The following is a 27,988-nucleotide window of genomic DNA, read 5'->3' on the forward strand; positions in this document are numbered from 1 at the left end:
TTCGGATTTATTATTATTATTTATATAAAGTAGGTGTTTGGGGTGGGAAAAAACATGTTACCAAGACATTGTTTAGAAAAAATGGTGTTATTTATCATTTATTGAAAGTGAAAAATGTCCCTCTGTAGTGGTCATTAGGACGTGAATATGAAAAAATGTACATTACAGTTAATGGGTATAGAAGGTAAAAACCATAGTCACAGCGTCTGGGTGTCCAGTACAGAGGACATTTCTTGATAAGCTCGTATTTAGATATTATTTCATGTTAAAAAATGATTACACAGGCCTGAAAACTCACTTAACCATTCATGAGATATTCACTTACGAGAAACAATTTGAATATCAAACTCACAAAAATTAGCATTAATAATTACTCACACTTCTTTTCAAATTTCCATTAAATGTGCTAATTTTGACAGCAGCCATTTCTTTAAGAACCAGGAAGAAAAAGTTGCCAAGATCACACCACCACACATGTGATAACATTGAAAAGCCCAGACTGTCTTTTCAAAGGGACAACAGGACTTAATACAGAGATATGGACCAAGAACTAGAAAAGACAACTAGGTCCACTAGAAAGGACAAAAATGAATTGCTGGGTCTCAGGAGGATAAAGGTATAAAATACATTGTCCATATGAACTTAAACACAGATAATTGAGCAATTAGCTGGTGGAGGAAAAGGAGTGGGAATTTGCATTCATTTACATTACATTTGAAATTGTGAAAACAGATAATTGATATGTACAATAATGCCTAATTGTTGTGTGTGTGTGTGTGTGTGTGTGTGTGTGTGTGTGTGTGTGTGTCTGTGTGTGTGTTGGAGTTTTAATGCCTGCCGTTTAATGTTGGTTAAAATGGGTGGAAAGTCCTCTGTGTGTTTGCTCTGTATGTCATTTATCAGTAATCCGTTTCTGTTCTAGAACAACATCCGTGTCCATGGTGACTGCTGCAGGCAGAGAGGAGTGAGGATGAAAACCTGCCCAATACACACAAATCTAAAGTCCACAGTTAGGATCATAACACACACAGCCTAAGCCTCTGCACTTTAGTAAACATCAGAAACACTATGGTGTTAGTTGCCTATATTATTGCTAGATGAAAATGATGTAGATGAGATGAGAAGGACTGTGGATTTAGAGGTAGCCAATGCAAAGAGATGGAAAATGCTGCAACATGTTTTCATATCCTTACACTTCTGTATCGAAATGCTGCATTTGTCTCTTTTCTTCTGATCACAGGACTATTGCATTTACAGCACATGCATGCTGCTTCATCTCTAGCAAGATGCCCTCTGCAGTATCTTCTTTGCACCAACAGAGAGCAGCATAAAAATCTATATGAACATAGGCAGCTGACTAGTTCAAGATCACATTCCCACCACATGATGACAATAATAGACAAAAAGGCATTAAGTAAATCATTGCAGATAGAACTGCGTTGATAAGATTGAACAAAAATAGCTTTATTCTCATAGGAGAAGCAATCATTGGAACATATAGCATTAGGTCAGATACTAATGCAAATTGGTGATAAACACAAATTAAGGCAAGAAACTTTGTAGCTCTATGCTTTTTTTAATACATTTTTTCAAGACAGATTTACTACAGCTTCAAAAGTCTATAGTTGCGTCAGAGTGCATGCCTGGGTGCATATGTGCGTGTGTGTAGGATTGTTATATTGTTGTCCTCCTAAGTGAGAAGTCAGATGACAAAAACAGTTTAGATAAGCTCGTGTCTTTGTATGTGTTCACTTATACTGTGGTTGTCTTGTGAAGAGTACAACATGAGGGAGCTTGGTTGCATGTGCTTTTAGAAGCAGTTATCATGTGAAGTGAAGTTTTACTTTCAAAGTGCTTTTAAGCTGTTGAATGAAGAAACATAGGTTGGATGGAAGAGAAGGGAAATGCATCAAGTGCTGTTACTGTGTGTAGAAGAAACAACTTGTGGAGAGGTTTGGGAGAAGAATCAGGAATGGAGAGAGAGGAAGTGTCAGTGGTGATCCAGCGACCTACCCTCCATCAGATGTGTGTGTGTGTGGCTCTGTGTGTGTGTGAGCGTGCTGAGAGTGTGTGCCGCTGTGGTGGCTCTCTGGTAGGATAGGGGGGTCTTGGGCACTCTCTGATGGGTAGAGCTGCATCAGTGCCCCCTCCTGGGCTCCCTCCTTACTGCAGGACTGGCAGCTGCAGTGGAGGATCCTCTCCACCAGCTTATCCACACGAGGAGCATCATCACTGCCCGGGCAGTCCAAAGTCACCTATTCACACAACGCACAATGCATTACACACATGCCACATGCACCCCTTGCCCCGCCCCCTCAGCACAAACACACACACACATGCATACACACACACAAAGACAAAGCACTGCCAGGACTTTCTCCTAGAGTCTTCCACACATGTCAGTCTCTGGCAGAGAGATTCAAGACAAAGCCTCTGCATCCATCTTCAAACAATGTAGCCCGCTCTGAGTAATGTTGTGATTTCACTAAATCAGTCAAGCTTGACACAGCTGTCAGACCAACAATAGGAGGCTGGATCTAAAATAATTTGACAATGCACCGTCATGGTTGGAAACGGCAGAACAATCAGTCTTGAGAAAACAATTAGCACACTTTTATGCTCAGAGAACTGTTTTTAGTCAAGCTATAAAAATACACAAAAATGTTATCCAGCATCAAAGGCATGCCTTTGTGGATCCAAAATAGTCATAATAATAGTCATAATTAATTTATCAACAGCTGGACTGATAAGGCACATTTCCTTTTTCAATATTGTATACAGTGCATCAATCAAGTTTTTTCTCGAGGCATGAAGTCACCTCACCTGTGGTCCCAGGCCCACTCCTATCCTACCTGTCTGGCTGCTCTTTAAACTACATACACCTCAACACAGGGCCTTTGTTGTTCCATGACTCTGGAATCCCTGGCTACTAAACAGGCAGGCCCATTTAAAGACAGAGGACAAGAAAAACCTTGAATGAATTAAATGCAGGACCAATTGTGGTTGTGGTCGTGTGTTTCTGTAGGCTACTGGGGTTGTGTGGTTAGGTGTACTAGGGGTTTGTGGAAGTGTCTATATTCAAAGAGTAGTGTTACATTAGCTGGTGTGTGTGTGTGCGTGCATGTATGTGTTTGCGTGTGTACTTACCACCTCCCACTGAGTCTGTGCAGGCATGCAGGAGTCACAGTGCACCAGAGACTCAGTGGACTGGGGGAAGGTGTTGGGGACACTGTAGCTGAAGCACTGTCCCAGACATGCCCTGGAAAGATAGGGGAGAGAGGGAGGAAAGAGAAAGAGGGAAGATGTCACCATTCAGCTTTGATATCTGTATATTTCATGGCTGATTTTATTCGAGAGGTGACCATCACACACAGGGCTAGGGCTTGGGCCCAGGACTGTGGGGGGCCCAAGAGGCAGCAAAAAAAAAAACATTATGTAAAAATAATAAAATAAAGGAAATATATACGGTATATATTATACAAGTCATCTCTCTATATATTTTTTTTACTGCAACCGCCAACCACAGGAGGATTCAGGAGCCCGCTTTCGATGAGTGTAGACAGCGTGCTGCTGCTCTGCTAATCATTAGATTGGGGAGGAAAGGGGGTAGGGGGCACACATGGGAAACTGGGGGGCTCTGCCTTGATTGGGTAACTGCATAATAAATAAATGTGCCTGGTCAATTGTGAGTCAGTGGCTCACACATAATTGTTTTTATAATATTTGCTTTATCCAACCACAGGAGCCCGCTATGAATGTTCAAGAAAGAGCATAATTTAGCCACAGAGGATCAATATTTTCTCAAAAATAACTGTGGATTACATTTTATCATAAGAGCATACAGGTAACTGCCAAAATAAAGGAAACACCAACACAACGGTGTTTGGCCACTACGAGCTGCCAGAACAGCTTCAATGTGCCTTGGCATATATTCTACAAGTGGACCTAAACCATGCCAGGAAAATGCACCCCACACCATGACATATTATTTGTATCCCTCATTTACTCAAGTGTTTCCTTTATTTTGGCAGTTACCAGTTGACTACAGTCAGGAAGGCCACAATTTGGCCACCAAATATACAACTTGTTGCATTGTGGCCATAGACATATTATCCATAGAAGGGTTTTGGAACCTCTTACCCTTGCAATTTGACTATTAAACTTGTGTGTACACAGGCAATGGCAGCGAGTCCTGACTTGAATGGGAAATGCCATCTATGGATTATATTTCTATGGTTGGTTGCCTATTGCACATTTCTAAATACAATCACGTGAAAAAACATAAAGTTTGGAAAGCAAAGGCCGACTGCTGAAAAATGAAGACTAATCTGTCTGTAAAATCAATATAATAATTTTTTTCTCAACTCCCAATTTTTAGGGAACGCAGTAGGTCTACTGTTTTTCAAAGTAGCTCATCTTGAGATAGGCTATTGCCAAGAAGTCCGTGTGCCACAGGGAATTTTATTTAGTAGGCTATAGCCTATGATATATAAACAGTACCAGTCAAAAGTTACTCATTCAAGGGTTTTTCTTTCTTTTTAGTATTTTCTACATTGTAGAATAATAGTGAATACATCAAAACTATGAAATAACACATGTGGAATCATGTAGAATCAAAAAAGTGGTAAACAAATAAAAAATATATTCTTCAAATTAGCCACCCTTTGCCTTGATGACAGCTTTGCACACTCTTGGCATTCTCTCAACCAGCTTCACCTGGAATGCTTTTCCAACAGTCTTGAAGGAGTTCCCACATATGCTGAGCACTTGTTGGCTGCTTTTCCTTCACTCTGCGGTCCAACTCATCCCAAACCATCTCAATTGGGTTGAGGTCGGGTGATTGTGGAGATCATGTCATCTGATGCTGCACTCCATCACTCTCCTTCTTGGTCAAATAGCCCTTACACAGCCTGGAGGTGTGTTGGGTCATTGTCCTGTTAAAAAACAAATGATAGTGGTAGCCATGCTGGTTAAGTGTGCCTTGAATTCTAAATAAATCACTGACAGTGTCACCAGCAAAACACCCCCACACCATCACACCTCCTACTCCATGCTTCACAGTGGGAACCATTCACCTACTCTACGGTGGGAAACGTTCACCTACTCTACGTCTCACAAAGACACGGCGGTTAGAACCAAAAATCTCACATTTGGACTCATCATTGCTCATGTTTCTTGGCCCAAGCAAGTCTCTTCTTATTATTGATGTCCTTTAGTAATGGTTTCTTTGCAGCAATTCAACCATGGAGGCCTGATTCATGCAGTCTCCTCTGAACAGTTGATGTTGAAATGTGTCTGTTACTTGAACTCTGTGAAGCATTTATTAGGGCTGCAATCTGAGGTGTAGTTAATTGCCGATTTCTGACTCTGGTAACTCTCATGATCTTATCCTCTGCACCACTGGTAACTGTGTACCTTCCTTTCCTGTGGCGGTCCTCATGAGAGCCAGTTTCATCATAGCACTTGATGTTTTTTTGCGACTGCACTTGAAGAAACGTTCAAAGTTCTTGAAATGTTCCGTATTGACTGATCTTCATCTTTTAAAGTAATAATGGACTGTCATTTCTCTTTGCTTATTTGAGCTGTTCTTACCATAATATGGACTTGGTCTTTTACCAAATAGGGCTGTGTTCTGTGTACCACCCCTACCTTGTCACAACACAACTGATTGGCTCAAACACATTAAGAAGGAAAGAAATTCCACAAATTAACTTTTAACAAGGCACACCTGTTAATTGAAATGCCTTCCAGGTGAAACTGGTTGAGAGAATGCCAAGAGTGTGCAAGGCTGTCATCAAGGTAAAGGGTGGCTACTTTGAAGAATCTCAAATATAAAATATATTTTGATTTGTTTAACACTTCAAGACTGTTGGAAAAGCATTCCAGGGGAAGCTGGTTGAGAGAATGCCATGAGTGTGCAAAGCTGTCATCAAGGCAAAGGGTGGCTACTTTGAAGAAACTAAAATATATTTTGATTTGTTTAACCTGTTGAGGCCAGGGGGCAGGATCTTATCCCGGTATTGGGATTCATTGTCATGTGACCATGGCGGGGAATTCAAAACTGCAAGAGTAATCATTTCAACTTTTTTGGTTACTACATGATTTCATATGTGTTTTGATGTCTTCACTATTATTATACAATCTAGAAAATAGTCAAAATAAAGAAAAACCCTGGAATGAGTAGGTGTATCCAAATTTTGAACTAGTACTGTATATACAAATGTATGTGGACTGTTGCCCCTTCAAACTAGTGGATTCAGCTATTTCAGCCACTCCTATTGCTGACAGGTGTATAAAATCGAGAACACAGTCATGCAATCTCCACAGACAAACATTGGCAGTAGAATGGCCTTACTGAAGAGCTCAGTGACTTTCAATGTGGTACCGTCATAGGATGCCAGCTTTCCAACAAGTCAGTTCGTCAAATTTCTGCCCTGCTAGAGCTGCCACGGGCAACTTTAAAGGCTGTATTGTGAAGTGGAAATGTCTAGGAGCAACAGTGGCTCAGCCACAAAGTGTTTGGCCACACAAGCTCACAGAATGGGACCGCCGAGTGTTGAAGCGCGTACGCATCGTTTGTCCTTTTTTGCAACACTCACTACATCAGCACAATAACTGTTCGTCAGGAGCTTCATGAAATGGGTTTCCATGGCCGAGCAGCCGCACACAAGCATAAGATCACCATGCACAATGCCAAGCGTCAGCCGGAGTGGACTCTGGAGCAGTGGAAATGGATTCTCTGGAGTGATGAATCACGCTTCACCATCTGGCAGTCCGAAGGTAGGATCTGGGTTCGGCAGCTGCTACAGCATACAATGACATTCTTGACAATTCTGTGCTTCCAACTTAGTGGCAACAGTTTGGGGAAGACCCTTTCCTGTTTCAGTATGACAATGCCCCCGATGCACAAAGCAAGGTCTATACAGAAATTATTTGTTGAGATCGGTGTGGAAGAACTTGACTGGCCTGCACAGAGCCCTGACCTCAACCACATCGAACACCTTCGGGATAAATTGGAACACCAACTAAGAGCCAGGCCTAATCGGCCAACACCAGTACCCGACCTTACTAATGCTCTTGTGGCTGAATGAAAGCAAGTCCCTGCAGCAATGTCATAACTTCTAGTGGAAAGCCTTCCCAAAAGAGTGGAGGCTATTATAGCATATTAATGCCCATGATTTTGAAATGAGATGTTCATTCTTGACTTTTTCCACATTTTGTTACGTTACAGCCTTATTCTAAAATTGTTTTTTTTTCTTCATGTTTGCACATTTATTAAAAATTAAAAACAGAAATACCTTATTTACATAAGTATTCAGACCCTTCACTATGAGACTAAAAATTGAGCTCAGCTGCATCCTGTTTCCATTGATCATCCTTGAAATGTTTCTACAACTTGATTGGAGTCCACCTGTTGTAAATTCAATTGATTGGACATGATTTGGAAAGGCACACACCTGTCTATATGAGGTCCCACAGTTGACAGTGCATGTCAGAGATAAAACCAAGCCATGAGGTCGAAGGAATTGTCCGTAGACATCCGAGACAGGATTGTGTCGAGGTACAGATCTGGGGAAGGGTACTAAATAAATTCTACAGCATTGAAGGTCCCCAAGAACATAGTGGCCTCCATCATTCTTAAATTGAAGAAGTTTGAAATCACCAAGACTCGTCCTAGAGCTGGCCGCCCGGCCAAACTGAGCAATCGGGGAAGAAGGGCCTTGGTCAGGGAGGTGACCAAGAACCCGATGGTCACTCAGACGGAGCTCTAGAGTTCCTCTGTGGAGATGGGAGAACCTTCCAGAAGGACAACCATCTCTGCAGCACTCCACCAATCAGACCTTTATGGTAGAGTGGCCAAATGGAAGCCACTCCTCAGTAAAATGCACAAGACAGCCCACTTGGAGTTTGCCAAAAGACATCTAAAGACTCTTAGACCATGAGAAACAAAATTCTCTGTTCTGATGAAACCAAGATTGAACACTTTGGCCTGAATGCCAAGCGTCACATCTGGAGGAAACCTGGCACCTTCCCTACGGTGAAGCATGGTGGTGGCAACATCATGCTGTGGGGATGTTTTTCAGTGGCAGGGACTGGGAGACTAGTCAGGATCGAGGGAAAGATGAACGGAGCAAAGTATAGAGAGATCCTTGATGAAAACCTGCTCCAGAGCGCTCAGGACCTCAGGCTGGGGCGAAGGTTCACCTTCCAACAGGACAATGACCCTAAGCACAGGAGTGGCTTCGGGACAAGTCTCTGAATGTCCTTGAGTGGCCCAGCCAGAGCCCAGACTTGAACCTTATCGACATCTCTGGAGAGTCCTGAAAATATCTGTGCAGCAACACTCCCCATCCAACCTGACAAAGCTTGAGAGATCTGCAGAAAAGAATGGGAGAAACTCCCCAAATACAGGTGTGCCAAGGTTGTAGCATCATACCCAAGAAGACTCTATGCTGTAATCGCTGCCAAAAGTACTGAGTAAAGGTTCTGAACACAACCTGTTTTTGCTTTGTCATTATGGGGTATTGTGTGTAGATTGATGAGGAAAAGAAACAATGTAATCAATTTTAAAAGAAAGCTGTAACGTAACAAAATGTGAAAAGAGTCAAGGGGACTGAATACTTTCCAAAGGCACTGTATATATGTTGCCTCCTCACACTGTACAATATGTTACGCTTCATTGGCCTGAGCTATTGTTTGTTTGAATTAAAGACCAGATTGATCTCAATTTGTGTCAGAAGGTGGGTGGAGCTGGTGCATGAAGTCAGGTGCAGGAGAGCAGAATGAGTGAGCAACTTACTTTACTCAAAATAAAGGCACAAGGTAACAATACACTTGACCAACAATACAAGGTAATAAATTAGGCACGGGTGAAAACAGCACACGTCGAAAACCAGCCATAACGTACCGAATGAACATAGAAGCAATCACGCACAAAAACATGGGGGAAACAGAGGGTTAAATACATGAACATTTAATTGGGGAATGAAACCAGGTGTGTAGAAAACAAAGACAAAACAAATGGAAAATTAAAGGTGGATCGGCGATGGCTAGAAGACCGGTGACGTCGACTGCCGAACGCCGCCCGAACAAGGAGAGGGACCGACTTCGGCGGAAGTCGTGACAGTTTGTGAGAGTAGCCACTGATTTCGGTAATTTGTGTGGTATTACAAAAGATTCAGCTAATGCCTTCTGTCATGTAAATGATGTAAAATAGCATGAAATGCTTTTTTAAAAGGCAAATAAAAACGGGCCATGGTAACAAATGTTCCCCATGTGTGGAAATCCTAAAACAGTTATGATCCCCTGTGTGCACATTCAAATTAGGGTAATATTGGGGTAATTTGGCCAGTCAAAGTCAATCTTCATTCCTGCTTTCAGTTATTAAAAGCAGTCATTCACCCTCTTGAAAACAAATGCCTGTGCATGTGTGCTGTGTTGTATGGACTTGTGTGTGTGTGTGTGTGTGTGTGTGTGTGTGTGTGTGTGTGTGTGTGTGTGTGTGTGTGTGTGCTCCACACTGACCTGTTTTGGATAGAGCGAGGCTGGCAGCCGGTGTGCCCGACTATCTGTGTGATGTTCTTGGCCTCGCACCAAGCGCTCTTGTCAGGGAACAGCGCCAGACGGTTGATGTGAGCGGGCGGTGCTGCTGAACAGAGCGCAAGCAGCGCGCAGCAAATCACAATTCTTTGCCACATGACTGCACCTTAAGGAGGATTATAAAATAATAATTAAAAAAAATTTAAAAAAAAAAAAATATATATATATAGTTATAATAGGTCTAGCCTACTTTACCTGTTGTTAAGTCTTTAATGTATATTGTTTTACATATCAGACTGTTTTTACTCAAGAAACCAAATTGTAAAATGTGTGCCGTTATATGGTGGATTGATTACATAGCTTTAATATAGCCAGTTGCTGTTTTGCAGCATTCTGTATCCTCTTCTTCAGTAATCCATTTAAACACGGTAATGACCTGCACTGAGCTGTGCTCACATGGCCGAATTGGCTCTGGATTTGCCAAGTGGAGAAAAACAATTTGCTTGGCTCAAAGTAGCCCAGCAGACAGAGGGAAAAAGGAAGAGACCGAGGGGGAGAGAGGGGAGATGTCTGCTTGATACACACTAAGAACATAGTTTCATTCCAGTTTTTCTAATCTGTTGTGTAATGCCATTACATCTTAAATATGACAATGGCCAGTGACAGTGCCGTGTGAAAGACTAACGTGTGGCCTTGTGTCAACTGTTGTCTGGTTCAGTGGTTCTCAAACCTCTCCTCAGGAACCCCCAGCCGTTCCAGCGCTAGCACACCTGATTCAACTTCACAATTAACACAATAATGAAACCTATGCCATTTGACCATATAACATGGCTAAATACGAAAAAAGAACACTGTATTGTTCTTCAAAATGTTTTTTCTAGCACCTTTTGAAATAGAGAAAGGTGGGTTCTATACAGCACCAAAAGTAGTTTTAACAAGGGTTGTAACGATAGTGAAACTTTTTTTTGTGCTATATAGAACCTTAGGAACGGGTTCTTTAAAGCACCATAAAGGTTGAATTTAGAACCATATGAGCATGGTTCTTTAAATAACCTCCAAAAAGGGTTCTAGTATAGCACCCAAAAGGGATCCGCTATCGTTACGAGTCAAATAACCCTTATTTGGCACTATATAGAACCATTTGTTTTTAGTGTGTACCACCTGACTCTAATAAACTATCAACCTCCACAAAATCTTTTCTCTGGTTTCTTTTAAAGCTGCGTAGGTCGGTTTCGTCATTTACAAACGTCTACAAAAAAACTCTCTTGTTTCTTATAAAGTTAATGGGTCACGTAATTTCGGCTACAAACCTTTCCACAAATACAGTTTTACTTCCATGGACTTTTTAGTATTGAAGACGCTTTGCTGTGCCTTCGGGCAAATAACATTCCTAAAGAATTCAATATCCCTGTGCAACGACCAACTGCCCTGCGGCTGTAAAATAGAGAGCGTGAGAGGCGATTGGTGAGGGAAGGCATTACAAGAAGAAGCGCACAAGAAGCTGTGGAAAATGAAAATACGTGCTAATTCTACAGATGGGCTACTTCATGCATTCTAGCGCTTTTTTTGCACTAATGTAATTATACACATTTTGCCTTTATAGGTCTAATTACTTGAATGAGTAAATAACTGACAAACAGGCGAATTAAATAGGGTAAAACTAAAATATTTTCTGATAATGTAGGACTATATGTTCAGCAAATAATCATCAGACAGCTCCACAGAACAGAACCCCAGGAAACAATTACGACGCGCTTCTCAAAAGGGAAAGGTCAGTTTTCCGGACAAATTACAGCTCTCAATAAACACTGATTCGGAGTTTGCAACGTGACATTTTGTGTTGTAACTCTTTGGCATCTCTCCCAGACAGAGAAAGGGATCAAAACTTTGCGTCTGGATAGGCTGTTAGTTTAAAAAAGCGTTCACTTACCGTTGGGAATCACCGAAATGCAGCAATATCCCGCTGAGACCCCTCACTAGATCTTCAACGCCCGTCTCTCCCAACCCTCCCTCGCCACCCGTCCGGCAGGAGACAGGAGAGATGCGTGGAGTCTATGCGCTGTAGTTGCTACTTGGAAATGGAAAATATAACTGCTTTCAGAAAGGCAAGGTTCATAGAAAACAATTACATCATCCGCCAGAGAGAGACGGTCATATGGAGAGGGGTGAGGAGATAGTTTCTAATGCACACTATCTGTCTCTCAGTCCATCAGCGCACTGGGTCCCTCCCCTCCCGTCCGTGCTCTATCCCTCCCGTCCGGAGTCCGTTTCCACCTCTTCTCCCCAAAAACGTTTCACCGGTAGGCTGTCATTTCGGTGAAGCTGTAAGCTACTCCGTTCTCTCAAACTTTATCTCGCCTTTGCTTTGGTCGCTGGATTTGGGTATAGGCGCGGCTGCGCCTCCAGAAAGGAGTCCCGCTGTGTCTCTGGACGAGCGGGAACGTGAGGGGGAAAATGAGTTTGGCAGGTCTGAATTTTAACAGTTTAACAGCGAAGGGAGCCGCTCTCAATTTCAGGTCATAGGCCTACAACACCGCATAGGCATCAAACCCGTTCTGTGCAAAACGCAGGAATTGTCCCAGTTCATTTTTCTCGTGCACTGTGTCAGCTCTCTTTGCTTTCACTCACAAGAGGGTTTTTGGGAGCAAAATGTTTATAAGCTTATAGTCATTTGTTGATTCATTTAGAAAATAATTGTGAAATATAGCTGCAAGCAGCAATGAACGGGGTTCACAGGATGACAGAAAGGACACAAGATCAGTTGGATACCAAGGACGACGCATGTGAAGTTTAGTCTAGTGCTGTAGGTAGATTAGTTTCAGCTGGTAATCATTCTTAAAGTCATTACTTAATGTATTGAGTTTATATACCAATTCTGGGGTCATTTTGACTAATGGATTATGTTAAGATCTGTGAAATATTTTCAGCGTTACTTTGAATGCAGCAACTGTTCATTCTCAAATTCATTAGAGACTAATTCAGTGGGGTCCGAAATTATTGACACCCTTGATAAAGATAATAATTACTTTATTAAATAATTCATTCAAATACTGAGCTATATTTTATGTAAAAAATAATTGTTAAATAATATTTTATACTAATACAATTGCTCAGAGAAAGAGATTTTGTTCAACAAGTAATATTTTCCTCTCTCAAATGGGTAGGGGTAAAAATTGCCCCCCCCTACAGATTCTTATAAAGTAGAAGAATGTTTAGTATTTGGTCCTATATTCCTAGCATGCAATGGCAGTGGTGTAAAACACTCAAGTAAAAATACTTTCAAGTACTTCTTAAGTAGTTTTTTTTGCGTTATGTTTACTTTACTATTTATATTTTTGACTACTTTTACTTCACTACATTTCTAAAGAAAATAATGTACTTTTTACTCCGTACATTTTCCTTGACACCCAAAAGTACTCATTACATTGTCAAATTCACACACTTATCAAGCGGACATCCCTGCTGCCTCTGATCTGGCAAATTCACTAAACACAAAGACTTCCTTTGTACAGATGTCTGAGTGTTGGAGTGTGCCCCTGGCTAGCCGTAAATAAAAAAACAAGAAAATGGTGCTATGTGATTTGCTTGATATAAGGAATTTGAAATGATTTATACTTTAACTTTTGATACTTAAGTATATTTCAGCAATTACATTTACTTTTTATACTTAAGTATATTTAAAATCAAATACTTATAGACTTTTACTCAAGTACTATTTTACTGGCTGACATTCACTTTTACATGAGTCATTTTCTATTAAGGTATCTTTTATCCCGTTTTAGGTATGACCCAGATGCAGACAGTGTTGAAGAAACAAAAGTTTATTTCTAAACAGGGGCAGGCAAACGACAGGTTAAAGGCAAGCAGGGGTCAATGATCCAGAGAGGGTGCAAAGGGTCCAGAATGGCAGGCAGGCTCAGCGTCAGGGCAGGCAAGGGTCAATAATCCAGTTAGGTGGGGTAAGGTACAAAAACAGCAGGCAGGCTCAGGGTCAGGGCAGGCAGAACGGTCAAACCGGGATGGACTACCAAACAGGTGCAAGAAACAGGCAGGAGCAGGGGAACAAACGCTGGTAGGTTCTACGAACAAATGAACTGGCAACAAACAAACAGAGAACACAGGTATAAATACACAGGGGATAATGGGGAAGATAGGCGACACCTGAAGGGGGGTGGTGACAATCACAAAGACAGGTGTGAAACAGATCAGGGTGTGACATCTTTACTTTTACTTAAGTATAACAATTGGTTACTTTTTCCACCACTGCACAATGACTACATCAAGCTTGTGACTATAAACTTGGTTGCATTTGCAGTTCGTTTTGATTGTGTTTGATTATTTTGTGCCCAATAGAAATGAATGGTAAATAATGTAGTGCCATTTTGGAGTCACTATTATAAATAATAATAGCATATGTATCTGAGCACTTCTACATTAATGTGGATGCTACCATGATTATGGATAATCCTGAATTAATTGTGAATAAAGATGAGTGAGAAAGTTAGAGGGTCAAAGATCAAACCCCCAAGAGATGCTAACCTTTCACCTTTACCAATAACAGGGGAGGTTAGCATGTCTTGGTGGTATGATCTTTGACCCTTCTAACAGCTCCACCTACAGGCCAGTCGGTGCCATTTTGTTTACCAGCTTACTCATTGCCTCTAGTTTTTGTGTGCCAAATTTAAAAAAGTAAACAATCTATGCTTGAGTTATTTGACAATGTCAAATAATTTTTTAAATCTAAGAATAGCTTCACTGTGAATCCCTACATATTGCAAATAGTGACAAATGCATCACTTGTGTCAGTTCACACTTCCTTTTGATTTATTGTATTGCCTATCTGATTTACCATGTATGAATGTGTCATTCAATGTGTTTCTATAGGCTAGTAGCAGTAAGGCCAAATTCAATGTCTCATCAAATATATATATATATACACCTACAATGGTACAAACATTCAAAATCAAACAGCTAAATGATCCATGGTATGACCATCTTAAAACAATATGACCATCTGTGTTAGATTAGTAGACCCCCCTCTGGCTCAGAGTGGAAGTGTAGATACAGTAGGCAGGCCATGCATGCTGTCCTTGAGGGCCAGACTGTTCAGGTTGGTTTTGTCCCAATCTTTGAATAAGCCACTGATTAATACCTTGACAACAATGAATGGACCTTCCAATAAATCTATTGAGGAAGTAAGTGCCAGAGACAAATTAAAACCAGCAGACGCTCCTTAGATCATGACTCATGAGCTGTGCTGTCCCAGACTGCCAGTGGTTGTTCCACATTAGGATTTGGTATAATGGAGGAATTTTGCCTCTCTATGAACAGAAATGTCTTCAACAGCCACTACAGTGATGGAACTCTATTTTCCTCAAATAAAATCTGTGCATGCTGCCCTGGCACTGCGCTCTGTCTCTCTCACTCCCTCATGTCAGTTCTGGCTGCAGAACAGACCACATCTGATGGAAAAAATGTTGTAATTATGATTCTGACATGCATATGATATGCAGGTTAGCGTTTTTTTGTCGTGAATCTTGTTCTGGAGGCAGCTCTGCTGAGCAGTCACTAGCTGGCACAGCCATAAAGTCATCAAATTTGATTGTAAAACTAAATCCTAACCTTAACCACAATGCTTAACCTAATCCTAACCTTAAATGATGACCAAAAATATAATTTTTGTATTCATACATTTTTACAATATAGGTAATTTTGACTTTGCAGCTGCCCTATCTAAGGGGAAATAGTTCAGTTCTGCCTCCAGGATAAGACTACTGATAATAAACGCCAACCTGCATATGATATCTGAACCAGCTCTGTGTTCTCTGATTAGTGGCAAGGTTAATAGTGATTATGATTGTCGTTCTGGAGAATCTGTCAGACAGGCACAGACAGGTACCCTCTTATGCCCCAGAAATCTATCCCCACTTCCCTCCCCCTCTGCAAGTGTGCAGCTTTGATTGTATCCATAAGCCCCCATGCACTCTTGCAGACAAATACTATATTAATAGACAGGGGAAGAGTGAAATAGCGGAATCTGTTTTTGAGAGGATGCCAACATATACTCCTTACTTTGTAACTAATGCATTGCAGAATGCGTGCAGGAGTGTTTACATGTACTGTATGTGTGTGTAAGAGTGTGTCTCTGTCTATCTTTGCTCGTGTGAAAGAACGTTTGTTTATATACTGAACAAAAATATAAACGCAACATGCAACAATTTCAAAGATTTTACTGAGTTACAGCTCATAGAAGTACGTCAGTCATTTGAAATACATTTGTTAGGCCCTAATCTATGAATTTCACGACTAGGAAGGAGTGCTGCCATGGCTGGGCACGGGAGGGCATAGGCCCACCCACTGGGGAGACAGGCCCGGCCAATCAGAATGAGTTTTCCCCACAAAAGGGCCTTATTACAGACATGATAGAGAAATGAACATTAAATTCTCTGGCAACAGCTCTGGTTGACATTCCTACAGTCAGCATGCCAATTATATGCTCCCTCAAAACTTGCGAGATCTATGGCATTGTGTTGTGTGACTAAACAGCACATTTTAGAGTGGCCTTTTATTGTCTACAGCACAAGGTGCACCTGTGTAATGAGCATGCAGTTTAATCAGGTCCTTGATAGGTCACACCTGTCAGGTAGATGGATTATCTTGGCAAAGGAGAAATGCTCCCTAACAGGGATGTAAACAAATTTGTGCACAAAATTTGAGAAACAAGCTTGTTGTGTATGGAACATTTCTGGGATCTTTTATTTCAGCTAGTGAAACATGGGACCAACACTTTACATGTTGCATTCATATTTATGTTATATATATATATATATATTTATGTTATATATATATATATATATTTATGTTATATATATATATATATTTATGTTACATATATATATATAAATATATTTATGTTATATATATATATATTTATGTTATATATATATATATTTATGTTATATATATATATTTATGTTATATATATATATATATATATATTTATGTTATATATATATATTTATGTTATGTATATATATATATATATATATATTTATGTTATATATATATATGTATATTTATGTTATATATATATATATATTTATGTTATATATATATATTTATGTTATATATATATATATTTATGTTATATATATATATATATTTATGTTATATATATATATATATATTTATGTTATATATATATATATTTATGTTATATATATATATATATATATATATATTTATGTTATATAATTTATGTTATATATATATATATATTTATGTTTTATATAAATATATATATATATATTTATGTTATATATATATATATATATTTATGTTATATATATATATATATATTTATGTTGTATATATATATATATATTTATGTTATATATATATATATTTATGTTATATATATATATATTTATGTTATATATATTTATGTTATATATATATATATATATATATTTATGTTATATATATATATATACATATATATATTTATGTTATATATATATATATATTTATGTTATATATATATATATATTTATGTTATATATATATATATATTTATGTTATAAATATATATATATATTTATGTTATATATATATATATATTTATGTTATATATATATATATATATTTATGTTATATATATATATATATATTATGTTATATATATATATATTTATGTTATATATATATATATATTTATGTTATATATATATATATATATATATATATATTTATGTTATATATATATATATTTATGTTATATATATATATATTTATGTTATATATATATATATATATATATATATATATTTATGTTATATATATATATTTATGTTATATATATATATATTTATGTTATATATATATATTTATGTTATATATATATATATATTTATGTTATATATATATATTTATGTTATATATATTTATGTTATATATATATACGTTATATATATATATATTTATGTTATATATATATATATATTTATGTTATATATATTTATGTTATATATATATATATATTTATGTTATATATATATTTATGTTATATATATTTATGTTATATATATATATTTATGTTATATATATATATATATATTTATGTTATATATATATATATTTATGTTATATATATATATATATTTATGTTATATATATATTTATGTTATATATATATATATTTCTGTTATATATATTTCTGTTATATATATATATATATTTATGTTTTATATATATATATATATATATTTATGTTATATATATATATATATATTTATGTTATATATATATATATATTTATGTTATATATATATATATATTTATGTTATATATATATATATATATTATGTATATATATATATTTATGTTATATATATATATATATTTATGTTATATAGATATATATTTATGTTATATATATATATATATTTATTGTTATATATATAGATATTTATGTTATGTATATATATATATATTATTTATGTTATTATATATATATTATGTTATATATTTAGGGTATATATATATCTTTATGTTATATATATATATACATATATATATTTATGTTATATATATATATATATTTATGTTATATATATATATATATATATATTTATGTTATATATATATATATTTATTTATGTTATATATATATATTTATGTTATATATATATATATTTATGTTATATATATATATTTATTTATGTTATATATATATATATTTATGTTATATATATATATTTATGTTATATATATATTTATGTTATATATATATATATATATATATTTATGTTATATATATATATATATTTATGTTATATATATATATTTATGTTATATATATTTATGTTATATATATATATATATATATATATTTATGTTATATATATATATATACATATATATATTTATGTTATATATATATTTATGTTATATATATATATTTATTTATATATATATATTTATGTTATATATATATATATTTATGTTATATATATATTATGTTTATATATATATTATGTATTATTATATATATATATTATGTTATATATATATTTATGTTATATATATTTATGTTATATATATATATGTTATATATATATATTTATGTTATATATATATATATATATATATTTATGTTATATATATTTATGTTATATAATTATATATATTTATGTTATTATATATATATATATTTATGTATTATATATATATTTATGTTATATATATTTATGTTATATATATTATATTTATGTTATATATATATATTATGTTATATATATATATTTATGCTATATATATATATTTATGTTATATATATATATATATTTATGTTATATATATATACATATATATATTTATGTTATATATATATATTTATGTTATATATATATATATATATATTTATGTTATATATATATATATATTTATGTTATATATATATATATATTTATGTTATATATATTTATGTTATATATATATATATATTTATGTTATATATATATACATATATATATTATGTTATATATATATATTTATGTTATATATATATATATATATTTATGTTATATATATATATATATTTATGTTATATATATATATATATATTTATGTTATATATATTTATATATATTTATGTTATATATATATATATATTTATGTTATATAAAAACACACATACATATACACACAGTACCAGTTAAAAGTTTGGACACACCTACTCATTCAAGGGTTTTTCTTTATTTTTACTATCATCTACATTGTAGAATGTTAGTGAAGACATCAAAACTATGAAATAACACATATGGAATCATGTATTAACCAAAAAAGTGTTAAAATATATTTTGATTTGTTTGTTAGATTCTTCAAAGTAGCCACCCTTTGCCTTGATGACAGCTTTGCACACTTTTGGCATTCTCTAAACCAGCTTCACAAGGTAGTCACCTGGAATGCATTTCAATTAACAGGTGTGCCTTGTTAAAAGTTAATTTGTGGAATTTCTTTCCTTCTTAATGCATTTGAGACAATCAGTTGTTTCGTGACAAGGTAGGGGTGGTATATAGAAGATAGCCCTATTTGGTAAAAGTCCATATTTTGGCAAGAACAGCTCAAATAAGCATAGAGAAACGACAGTTCATCTTTACTTTAAGACATGGTCAGTCAATCCGGAAAATTTCAAGAACTTTGAAAGTTTCAAAGTGCAGTCGCAAAAACCATAAAGCGCTATGATGAAACTGGCTCTCATGAGGACCACCACAGGAAAGGAAGTCCCAGAGTTACCTCTGCTGCAGAGGATAAGTTCATTAGAGTTACCAGGCTCAGAAATTGCAGCCCAAATAAATACTTCACAGAGTTCAAGTAACAGACACATCTCAACATCAACTGTTCAGAGGAGACTGAGTCAATCAGGCCTTCGTGGTCGAATTGCTGCAAAGAAACCACTACCAAAGGACACCAATAATAAGAAGAGACTTGCTTGGGCCAAGAAACACGAGCAGTAGACAGACCGGTGGAAATCTGTCCTTTGGTCTAACTAGTCCAAATGAGATTTTTGGTTCCAACCGCCAAGTCTTTGTGAGATGCAGAGTAGGTGAACAGATGATCTCCGCATGTGTGGTTCCCACCGTGAAGCATGGAGGAGGTGGTGTGATGGTGCTTTGCTGGTGACACTGTGATGTATTTAGAATTCAAGGCACACTTAACCAGCATGGCTACCACAGCATTCTGCAGCGATACGCCATCCCATCTGGTTTGAGCTTAGTGGGACTATCATTTGTTTTTCAACAGGACAATGGCCTCCACAATCACCTGACCTCAACCCATGGTTTGGGATGAGTTGGACCGCAGAGTGAAGGAAAAGCAGCCAACAAGTGCTCAGCATATGTGGGAACTCCTTCAAGACTGTTGGAAAAGCATTCCAGGTGAAGCTGGTTGAGAGAATGCCAAGAGTGTGCAAAGCTGTCCTCAAGGCAAAGGGTGGCTACTTTGAAGAATCTAAAATATACATTTGTTTAATAGTTTTTGGGTTAATACATGATTCCATATGTGTTATTTCATAGTTTCGATATATTCACTATTATTCCACAATGTAGAAAAAATAAAAACCCTTGAATGTTGATAGGTACTGTGTGTGTGATATATATATATATATACACACACACACACACACCACTGTTGAATAATGTACTGTATCTACTATGGAGAGAGATACATGTGAATGTCATTTTGAAATGTATTCTATGTTGCAAATAAGTGTTTGAGATTGTATATGTGGGGCTGGTCATATCTGGATGTGTGCTGTAAGAAATATGTATAGTTTAAGCCTATGAGTGAGCTTGTGAGTTTCAGTACATATGCGTATGAACATGTGTTTAAATATGTGCCTTGAAGTGAACGTGTGAATGTGTGTTCAGACGTGCACGGAGCGGAACTCACCTGTTAGTAATAAGGGCTGAGCTTCAGTCCAGAACTGGCATTCCAGAACATTCCACAAATTCTGCTGCACCAGGGGGCTGGACAAACACACTCCCAAAACATACTCCCAGACACAATCAGTACTGCCAATGAACACACAGACAGAGTATTGCTCACAAAAGACACACAAGCTAACATGATCCTTCTCCATGCACCACCTACACAATCACTGCCAACACTCCCAACCACTTCCAACATACACATACAAGCACACACACAGGTACTCTGCCATTGTCCTGCTCCCAAACACTCCCAGATGAAGACAGTCTGCATGGTGCAGCTGTACCTGGAACAAAGTGTATTGCAATCCTTCTTACCAGCGCAACATGTAACATGTCCTACAGTTCCTCCACTTAAACTATTCATCTTAGTGATAGGTAGCAATATACAGTGTTGTATTGGTAGATGGTAGCAATACACAGTAGATCTTGTTTCCCCCACACTTTGCATTTACTACCTGACCCCATCTTCACCTGTAGTATACAACCCTCTCACTAAACATTTATCTAACCTCTCTCTGTACATTTAGCAATATCTTTGTTCCACACCCTCCCCATCATCCAGATTTTATCCATTGCTTCATTTTCTTTAGCTCTCATTTTCCCCTGCTTCCCCTCTTTCCTTGAGCAGGACAGCAGGAGTTTAACTCTCCTACTCATTCACACACAAAATACTGTCATTCTTCCTTTCCCTCCCGCTCTCTAACACACAAAGCTTGCCAAACTCATTTCAAAATAGACATGTTCTTTGTTTGCATTCAAACTTTATTCACACAGATACAAGACAGAAGTAAATCAGGAATTTTCTGTCAAATGATTCATTACTTAAATATATATATATATACACACAAACACACGACTTCCCTGTGAGACTCACACAGTAATTACATTGGGTGGCAGGGAGACAAGCAACAAAATAAAATAAAAACAAGCAGCAAAATAATGAGGACGAGACAACTTCTACATAAGCCAACTCTCCTCAGTCTTCTACTGTTCCTGAAAGAGATTAAATAGAACAGTCATTTTACTATGTGCAATTATTGTTGAGGGAAAAAAAGCTGGAATACTGTGTTTCAACCTTAATGGCATCGACCTTGGTCATGACGTGTGTGATTTGCTCACCTTTACCCTGTGACCATGGAGCTGGTAAGGTGACCTGAAGTCCTGCTGGCAGTTGGAGTAGCCCATGCCCAGCCCCACACCTGATCCAAATGCCACTGGCCAAGTGCGCCCTAGAGATGAGACAGACAATTCATTCACTTATATGAAACAAACCATAACCCCCACAAAGATCAACACATGGACAGCATTATTATTACAATTACTGTTCTCTGCTGTCTGAGGCAATACTCACGTTTGAAGAAGAGGACTGAGAACACAATCCCCACGCCAAGGCCGGTCGCTACAGAGAGACAGCGAGAGAGAGAGAGGAAAGAAAGAAAAAAAGGGGGTGAAAGGAGGTGCATAAACCTCTCCACAGAGGAATAGAAATAAAAAACAAGTCTGCAGCACACCCTATGATTAAGTATTGGGGTAATGCACACATACACACAGGTATGGAATTCCCTGGTGTGCTTGGAAGTTAGTCTGCTCTAATGAGGTGAGGTGAGGGGCAACATTGCCGCTGACCCCAGAGCTAGTAAACAGCACCTGTCAGCCAGACATTGTTCATTAGAGAGAGAAACATAGGGGGAATATGAAGAAAAGCATGTGAAAGTAAACTTAATAAAAAAATAAAGAGCAAACAAGAGCAAAGAAAATGGCATTGAGTGAGAGAGATGTGTCAAGGGGTAGGAGGAGCTAGTGCTGTAAAGGAACATGAAGGGGGAGGAGAGATGAGAGGCGGGGATAAGTGAGATAGAGGACTAGCAGTGTGATCTAGAGATCTGGGATGTTTAAGTTAGGGAGAGTGAGAGTCCAGTCAGGTCAAGCAGAGGGTCCAGGTGAGGTGATCTTCATGGCAGGGAGATGGACAGACAAGACACAAATAAGACACAACGACAGAGTGTAAGTGTGGACCCGAGGGGGCATTTGAGGAGATAGAATGTGTTTGTGTGCTTAGCTTCACCTCGCTGTGTGCAGCGCCCCACCCAGCTCCGGGCCAGCCAGCACAGAAATACATAAAAACAACAGTTTGGGCCCCTCCACTTCTTAATTGGATTCAGAGAGCTATGCAGCATGACCGATACGCAGCTGCCAAAGCACTCAGACACTGCTCCCTCCGTCTCAATTACACAACTTACAAATGTCAAACAAGACCACAAAAACAAAGGGACAACATCCGAGACATCTTTATTGCTGCTGACAGACACATCATGCTCCTCTACAACCTCTGCTGCCCCCCCCCCCTCTTCTCACCCCCCTCGCTTTCCAGTCTGAACAAAAAAAAATGTTTTTTAAAGTCCAATGCAGCCATTTTTTTATCCCACAATATCAAATCAGTTCTGGGTAACAATTAAGTACATTACTGTGATTGTTGCTTGGACTGTCTGGGAGTGGTCTGAGTGGGGAGGGGGAAACTGAAAACGAGCGGTTACTGGCAGAGAGGTTTGGAACTTTCTTATTGGTCTATTAAACTACTTTACCACCAGGTGATGACACCAGGCCAGCCAAAACTCTATCCGTCCAAAACAGGGTTGAAATTGTAGACGGTCTTTTCAAACAGCTCTTACACTAAAAAAGGTATTATTATCTTCACAAGTTCACAGTATTAGTCCCAACAGTGTGGAAATATATATATTAAAAAAAATATATATAAATAAACAAAAAAAACTTTTGACAGCAATGGGCCTTTAAGATTTACAGACAACTTCTGTCACTTTAGCCCCACTCTCTCTCTCTCTCTCTCTCATTTCCTTTCCATGTCTCCTCCTCCCTCTCCCTGTGATTGTTGCCGAAAAGCAGTGGAGCTGGCCAAATATGAGGCTAGATCTGCAACAGATTTACTATTATGAACCTCGATACAACCACAGCTTGACTCCCTCTGTTCCTCTGATATCTTTACCTTTCCTTCCTCCTCCCCCTTTCTCTCCTGACTGTGCATCCATCATTCTTCTCTTCTGTTGTTCCCCTCTCACTGTGCAGCAGCTTTCCTGTCTGTCCTGATAGGCTGGCTAGTACAGGCTCCCTGCTGGGGGCAACGTGATTTCACAACCTTTGGCCTCTTCACACTATAAGTGTGGATTATTGTAAACCCAGCTGTTGTCAACCCACATACCTTTTCGGGGAATACAGTAAATCTAAAAACAAGGAAAATATTAAGTTTGGCAGTCCTCATGGCTAGTTGCTCCAAAGCTAGCAAACATTCCAAAACCAAATACCTCTGTACGAAAGATTATAATTCAAATCACTCTTTAAGCAAAACTACTTTCATAGACAATTTCCCAAAATATTTGTAAGGGTGCAGGAATATCATTGGTTCTAGATCAGAATGTTGTGTGTCATGTTCTTAGACAATATTCCTTTATTATGGATATTGGACACCAACTTCACACTGCATTGCTGACATTGTGTTATCACCTTTATGTTATCTCAGAGATCAATTGGTAATCTCTGATTTACCACCCCAAGATATCCCTGCAGAACTTTTATTTGCGCCCCTACTGGATGGAAACTACAAGTGTAATTAATGGCTGTGCTCAATGCAATGGCACTTATAAATGTAGATCCTTTAAAACAACCCAAACAGGGAAACAGATCCCAATCAAAGGCAGTAATTTATCTTATAACTTGTCCTTGCGGTAAAATGACGTGGGTAAAACAAAGGGCGAATTAAAATTCTGAATCTCGGAGCATATTAGCACCATTAGGTGCAAAAACTCGACTTACTAAGTTGCGGCCCACTTATTGGAAGCAAACCACTCGATTTCGTCCCTACGTTATATTGGCATCGAACATGTCACCCTCCCTAGGAGGGGGAGACCTCAACAATTTATTGTTAAATGAGAGGCTGACTGGATCTTTAATTTAAAGACCATTGCTCCTTTCGGTCTCAACGTAGAGTTTGATCTGAAGACATTCTTGTGATTTTGCTATTGAAAATGTTTGTAGGCCTATGTACACAAATTGTATCTATGATCATATGCTATCCATTCATGTTTTTGGTATGTTATTTTTATATAACAAAGCCTCCTTCACTCACGCCGCCAAACTTACCCTAGTAAAACTGACTATCCTACCTATCCTCGACTTCGGTGAAGTCATCTACAAAATAGCTTCCAATACTCTAGTCAGCAAACTGGATGCAGTCTATCACAGTGCCATCCATTTTGTTACCAAAGGCCCTTATACCACCCACCACTACGACCTGTATGCCCTAGTCGGCTGGCCCTCGCTACATATTCATCGCCAGACCCACTGGCTCCAGGTCATCTATAAGTCTATGCTAGGTAACACTCCGCCTTATCTCAGCTCACTGGTCACGATAACAACACCCACCCGTAGCACGCGCTCCAGCAGGTATATCTCACTGGTCATCCCCAAAGCCAACACCTCCTTTGGCCGCCTTTGTGTCCAGTTCTCTGCTGCCAGTGACTGGAACGAATTGCAAAATCGCTGAAGCTGGAGACTTATATTTCCCTCACTAACTTTAAACATCAGCTATAAGAGCAGCTAACCGATCGCTGCAGCTGTACATAGTCCATCTGTAAATAGCACACCCAATCTACCTACCTCATCCCCATATTGTTTTTATTTACTTTTCTGCTTTTTTGCACACCAGTATCTCTACTTGCACATCATCATCTGCTCATTTATCACTCCAGTGTTAATCTTCTAAATTGTAATTACTTCTCTACTATGGCCTATTTATTGCCTTACCTCCTCACGCCATTTGCACACACTGTATATAGACTTTGTTTTTTTCTATTGTGTTATTGACTGTATGCTTGTTTATTCCATGTGTAACTCTGTGTTGTTGTTTGTATCGCACTGCTTTGCTTTATCTTGGCCAGGTCGCAGTTGTAAATGAGAACTTGTTCTCAACTAGCTTACCTGGTTAAATAAAGGTAAAATAAATAAATACAATTTAAAAATCTGAGAATTAACCAATGATATCAGGCCACACCCAGCCATGATTACAGACACCTGTGTGTGTCCTTTGACACTATATAAAACTAGTCACCCTGCAGTGTTTGTCATTATACCCTGATGAAGACAGCTCGTCTGTCGAAACGTTGGTAATTAGGTTAGTAAATTATTGCATCTGAGCTCCTAGAGTGTGCGACTCTCCTTTACATTTTAAGTGTTCTACTCCGCTAGCCAGCACCTCGCCTAAATTGGTGTGGATTTCTTTCGCCTCTAGATCACCTTATCAAGCCCATTTACATCTATTTATATGATGTGTAATGTATGCTTCCTTAACTTACTTTTAATGGAAATTGTTACACTTTACAGAAACGTCAGCAAAGACGGTATAGCCCAGTTGCACTATACTGTCTTTCCCTAATCTACTTAATCATAAAGTTACTTTACTATTACAGTTCCTAGATCGTGTAGGGGATGAAACACTTTAAACATGTGTTGATAGAACATTTTAATCATGCATGTTTCAAGTTAATGTCACGTGCAGAAATTCTAAACCCGACAAATGTCACTGATGCTTTGTAGCTATATGTCATGTCACAATGTGTAATGCAGTCCTATGCTTTGAGCATGCATTTCATGTGCATCATTACGGGATAGTTTAATGGTGCAGTTAATCATATTACCCTATTAAGACTAGAGGACTCAATGTCATATGCCAGTTTCCGTATTTCTTTGATTTTATATCAATGTAAGCAACATTTTACAGCATGTTATAGGACTAATAGTTAATGTCATTGAAAAGTTGACTCAAACCCGTAACTGACGGCGTGAAGGTCGCAGAATAATACAAAAATATAGGACATGAGCGCGCAAATGTTTTGGTCCGTTTCTTCGACACAATTGCCTGAAATATAATTACAACAAACCATACAAAAAAAAGCCCTATGTTGATGAGGCTTTTGGTTTAAATTGTCAATGGACCTCATCGGGTATGGCCCACACTATACGTAGACAGGTGGCCTTGCTAAGCTCATGCACCTGGTCCCCGGCTTACACTCCGCATTTTAGGTTGTACTCTGTTTGGAATCAATTTCTTAATAAATGCATTTATGAAATATCGATATTTACCTATCTTCACAGCGCTATCAGCTAGGCATCGGTCCCACTTCTGTCCGTGTTCATTTGCCATGTTTTCAGCTTCTGACTCCTCACATCTTCAAAAATCGCGAGATTGAGGTCATGTGATCACCTACGTCAACATAATGTTGCAGATATGTATTTTACATGGATGCATGTGCTGACAATATTTGCTCTATATGACTTTCATTTCTGCAACATTTCGACAACATTGCAATGTTAGAAACTGTAGTGAAGTAGGTTGTGCCACTGAAATAAATATAATATGAAATGCAATATATGACATTATCATACATCCAGAATTTGTATTTATTTATTTTCTTTCACCATTATTTAACCAGGTAGGCAAGTTGAGAACAAGTTATCATTTACAATTGCGACCTGGCCAAGATAAAGCAAGCAGTTTGACACATACAACAACACATAGTTACACATGGAGTAAAACAAACATACAGTCAATAATATAGTAGAAAAATAAGTCATATACAAAGTGAGCAAATGAGGTGAGATAAGGGAGGTAAAAGCAAAAAAGGCCATGGTGGCGAAGTAAATACAATATAGCAAGTAAAACACTGGAATGGTAGATTTGCAGTGGAAGAAGAAGCAAAGTAGAAATAGAAATAATGGGGTGCAAAGGAGCAAAATAAATAAATAAATACAGTAGGGGAAGTGGTAGTTGTTTGGGCTAAATTATAGATGGGCTATGTACAGGTGCAGTAATCTGTGAGCTGCTCTGACAGCTGGTGCATAAAGCTAGTGAGGGAGATAAGTGTTTCCAGTTTAAGAGATTTTTGTAG

General features: G+C 37.4%; 2 protein-coding genes across 2 annotated transcripts; both read right to left on the minus strand.

Moving 5' to 3' along the window:
• Window positions 1-1,443: 1,443 nt before the first annotated feature.
• nbl1 (NBL1, DAN family BMP antagonist) lies at window positions 1,444-11,930 on the minus strand. Its single transcript, XM_029775260.1, has 4 exons — window positions 11,471-11,930; window positions 9,526-9,706; window positions 3,148-3,259; window positions 1,444-2,255 (listed from the first exon to the last, which is right to left on the minus strand). The coding sequence occupies exons 2-4, from the start codon at window positions 9,696-9,698 to the stop codon at window positions 2,010-2,012; spliced, it is 531 nt and encodes a 176-aa protein (XP_029631120.1). The 5' UTR covers window positions 9,699-9,706; window positions 11,471-11,930; the 3' UTR covers window positions 1,444-2,009.
• Window positions 11,931-21,773: 9,843 nt separating this feature from the next.
• Window positions 21,774-27,285, minus strand: LOC115207786 (MICOS complex subunit MIC10). The gene is made up of 4 exons (XM_029775261.1): window positions 27,183-27,285; window positions 22,384-22,431; window positions 22,152-22,261; window positions 21,774-22,025 (listed from the first exon to the last, which is right to left on the minus strand). Exons 1-4 carry the CDS (start codon window positions 27,241-27,243, stop codon window positions 22,017-22,019), a joined length of 228 nt encoding a protein of 75 aa, XP_029631121.1. The 5' UTR covers window positions 27,244-27,285; the 3' UTR covers window positions 21,774-22,016.
• Window positions 27,286-27,988: the final 703 nt, after the last annotated feature.

The sequence above is a fragment of the Salmo trutta genome, chromosome 14 (assembly GCF_901001165.1).
Source record: "Salmo trutta chromosome 14, fSalTru1.1, whole genome shotgun sequence".
Taxonomy (NCBI): Eukaryota; Metazoa; Chordata; class Actinopteri; order Salmoniformes; family Salmonidae; genus Salmo; species Salmo trutta.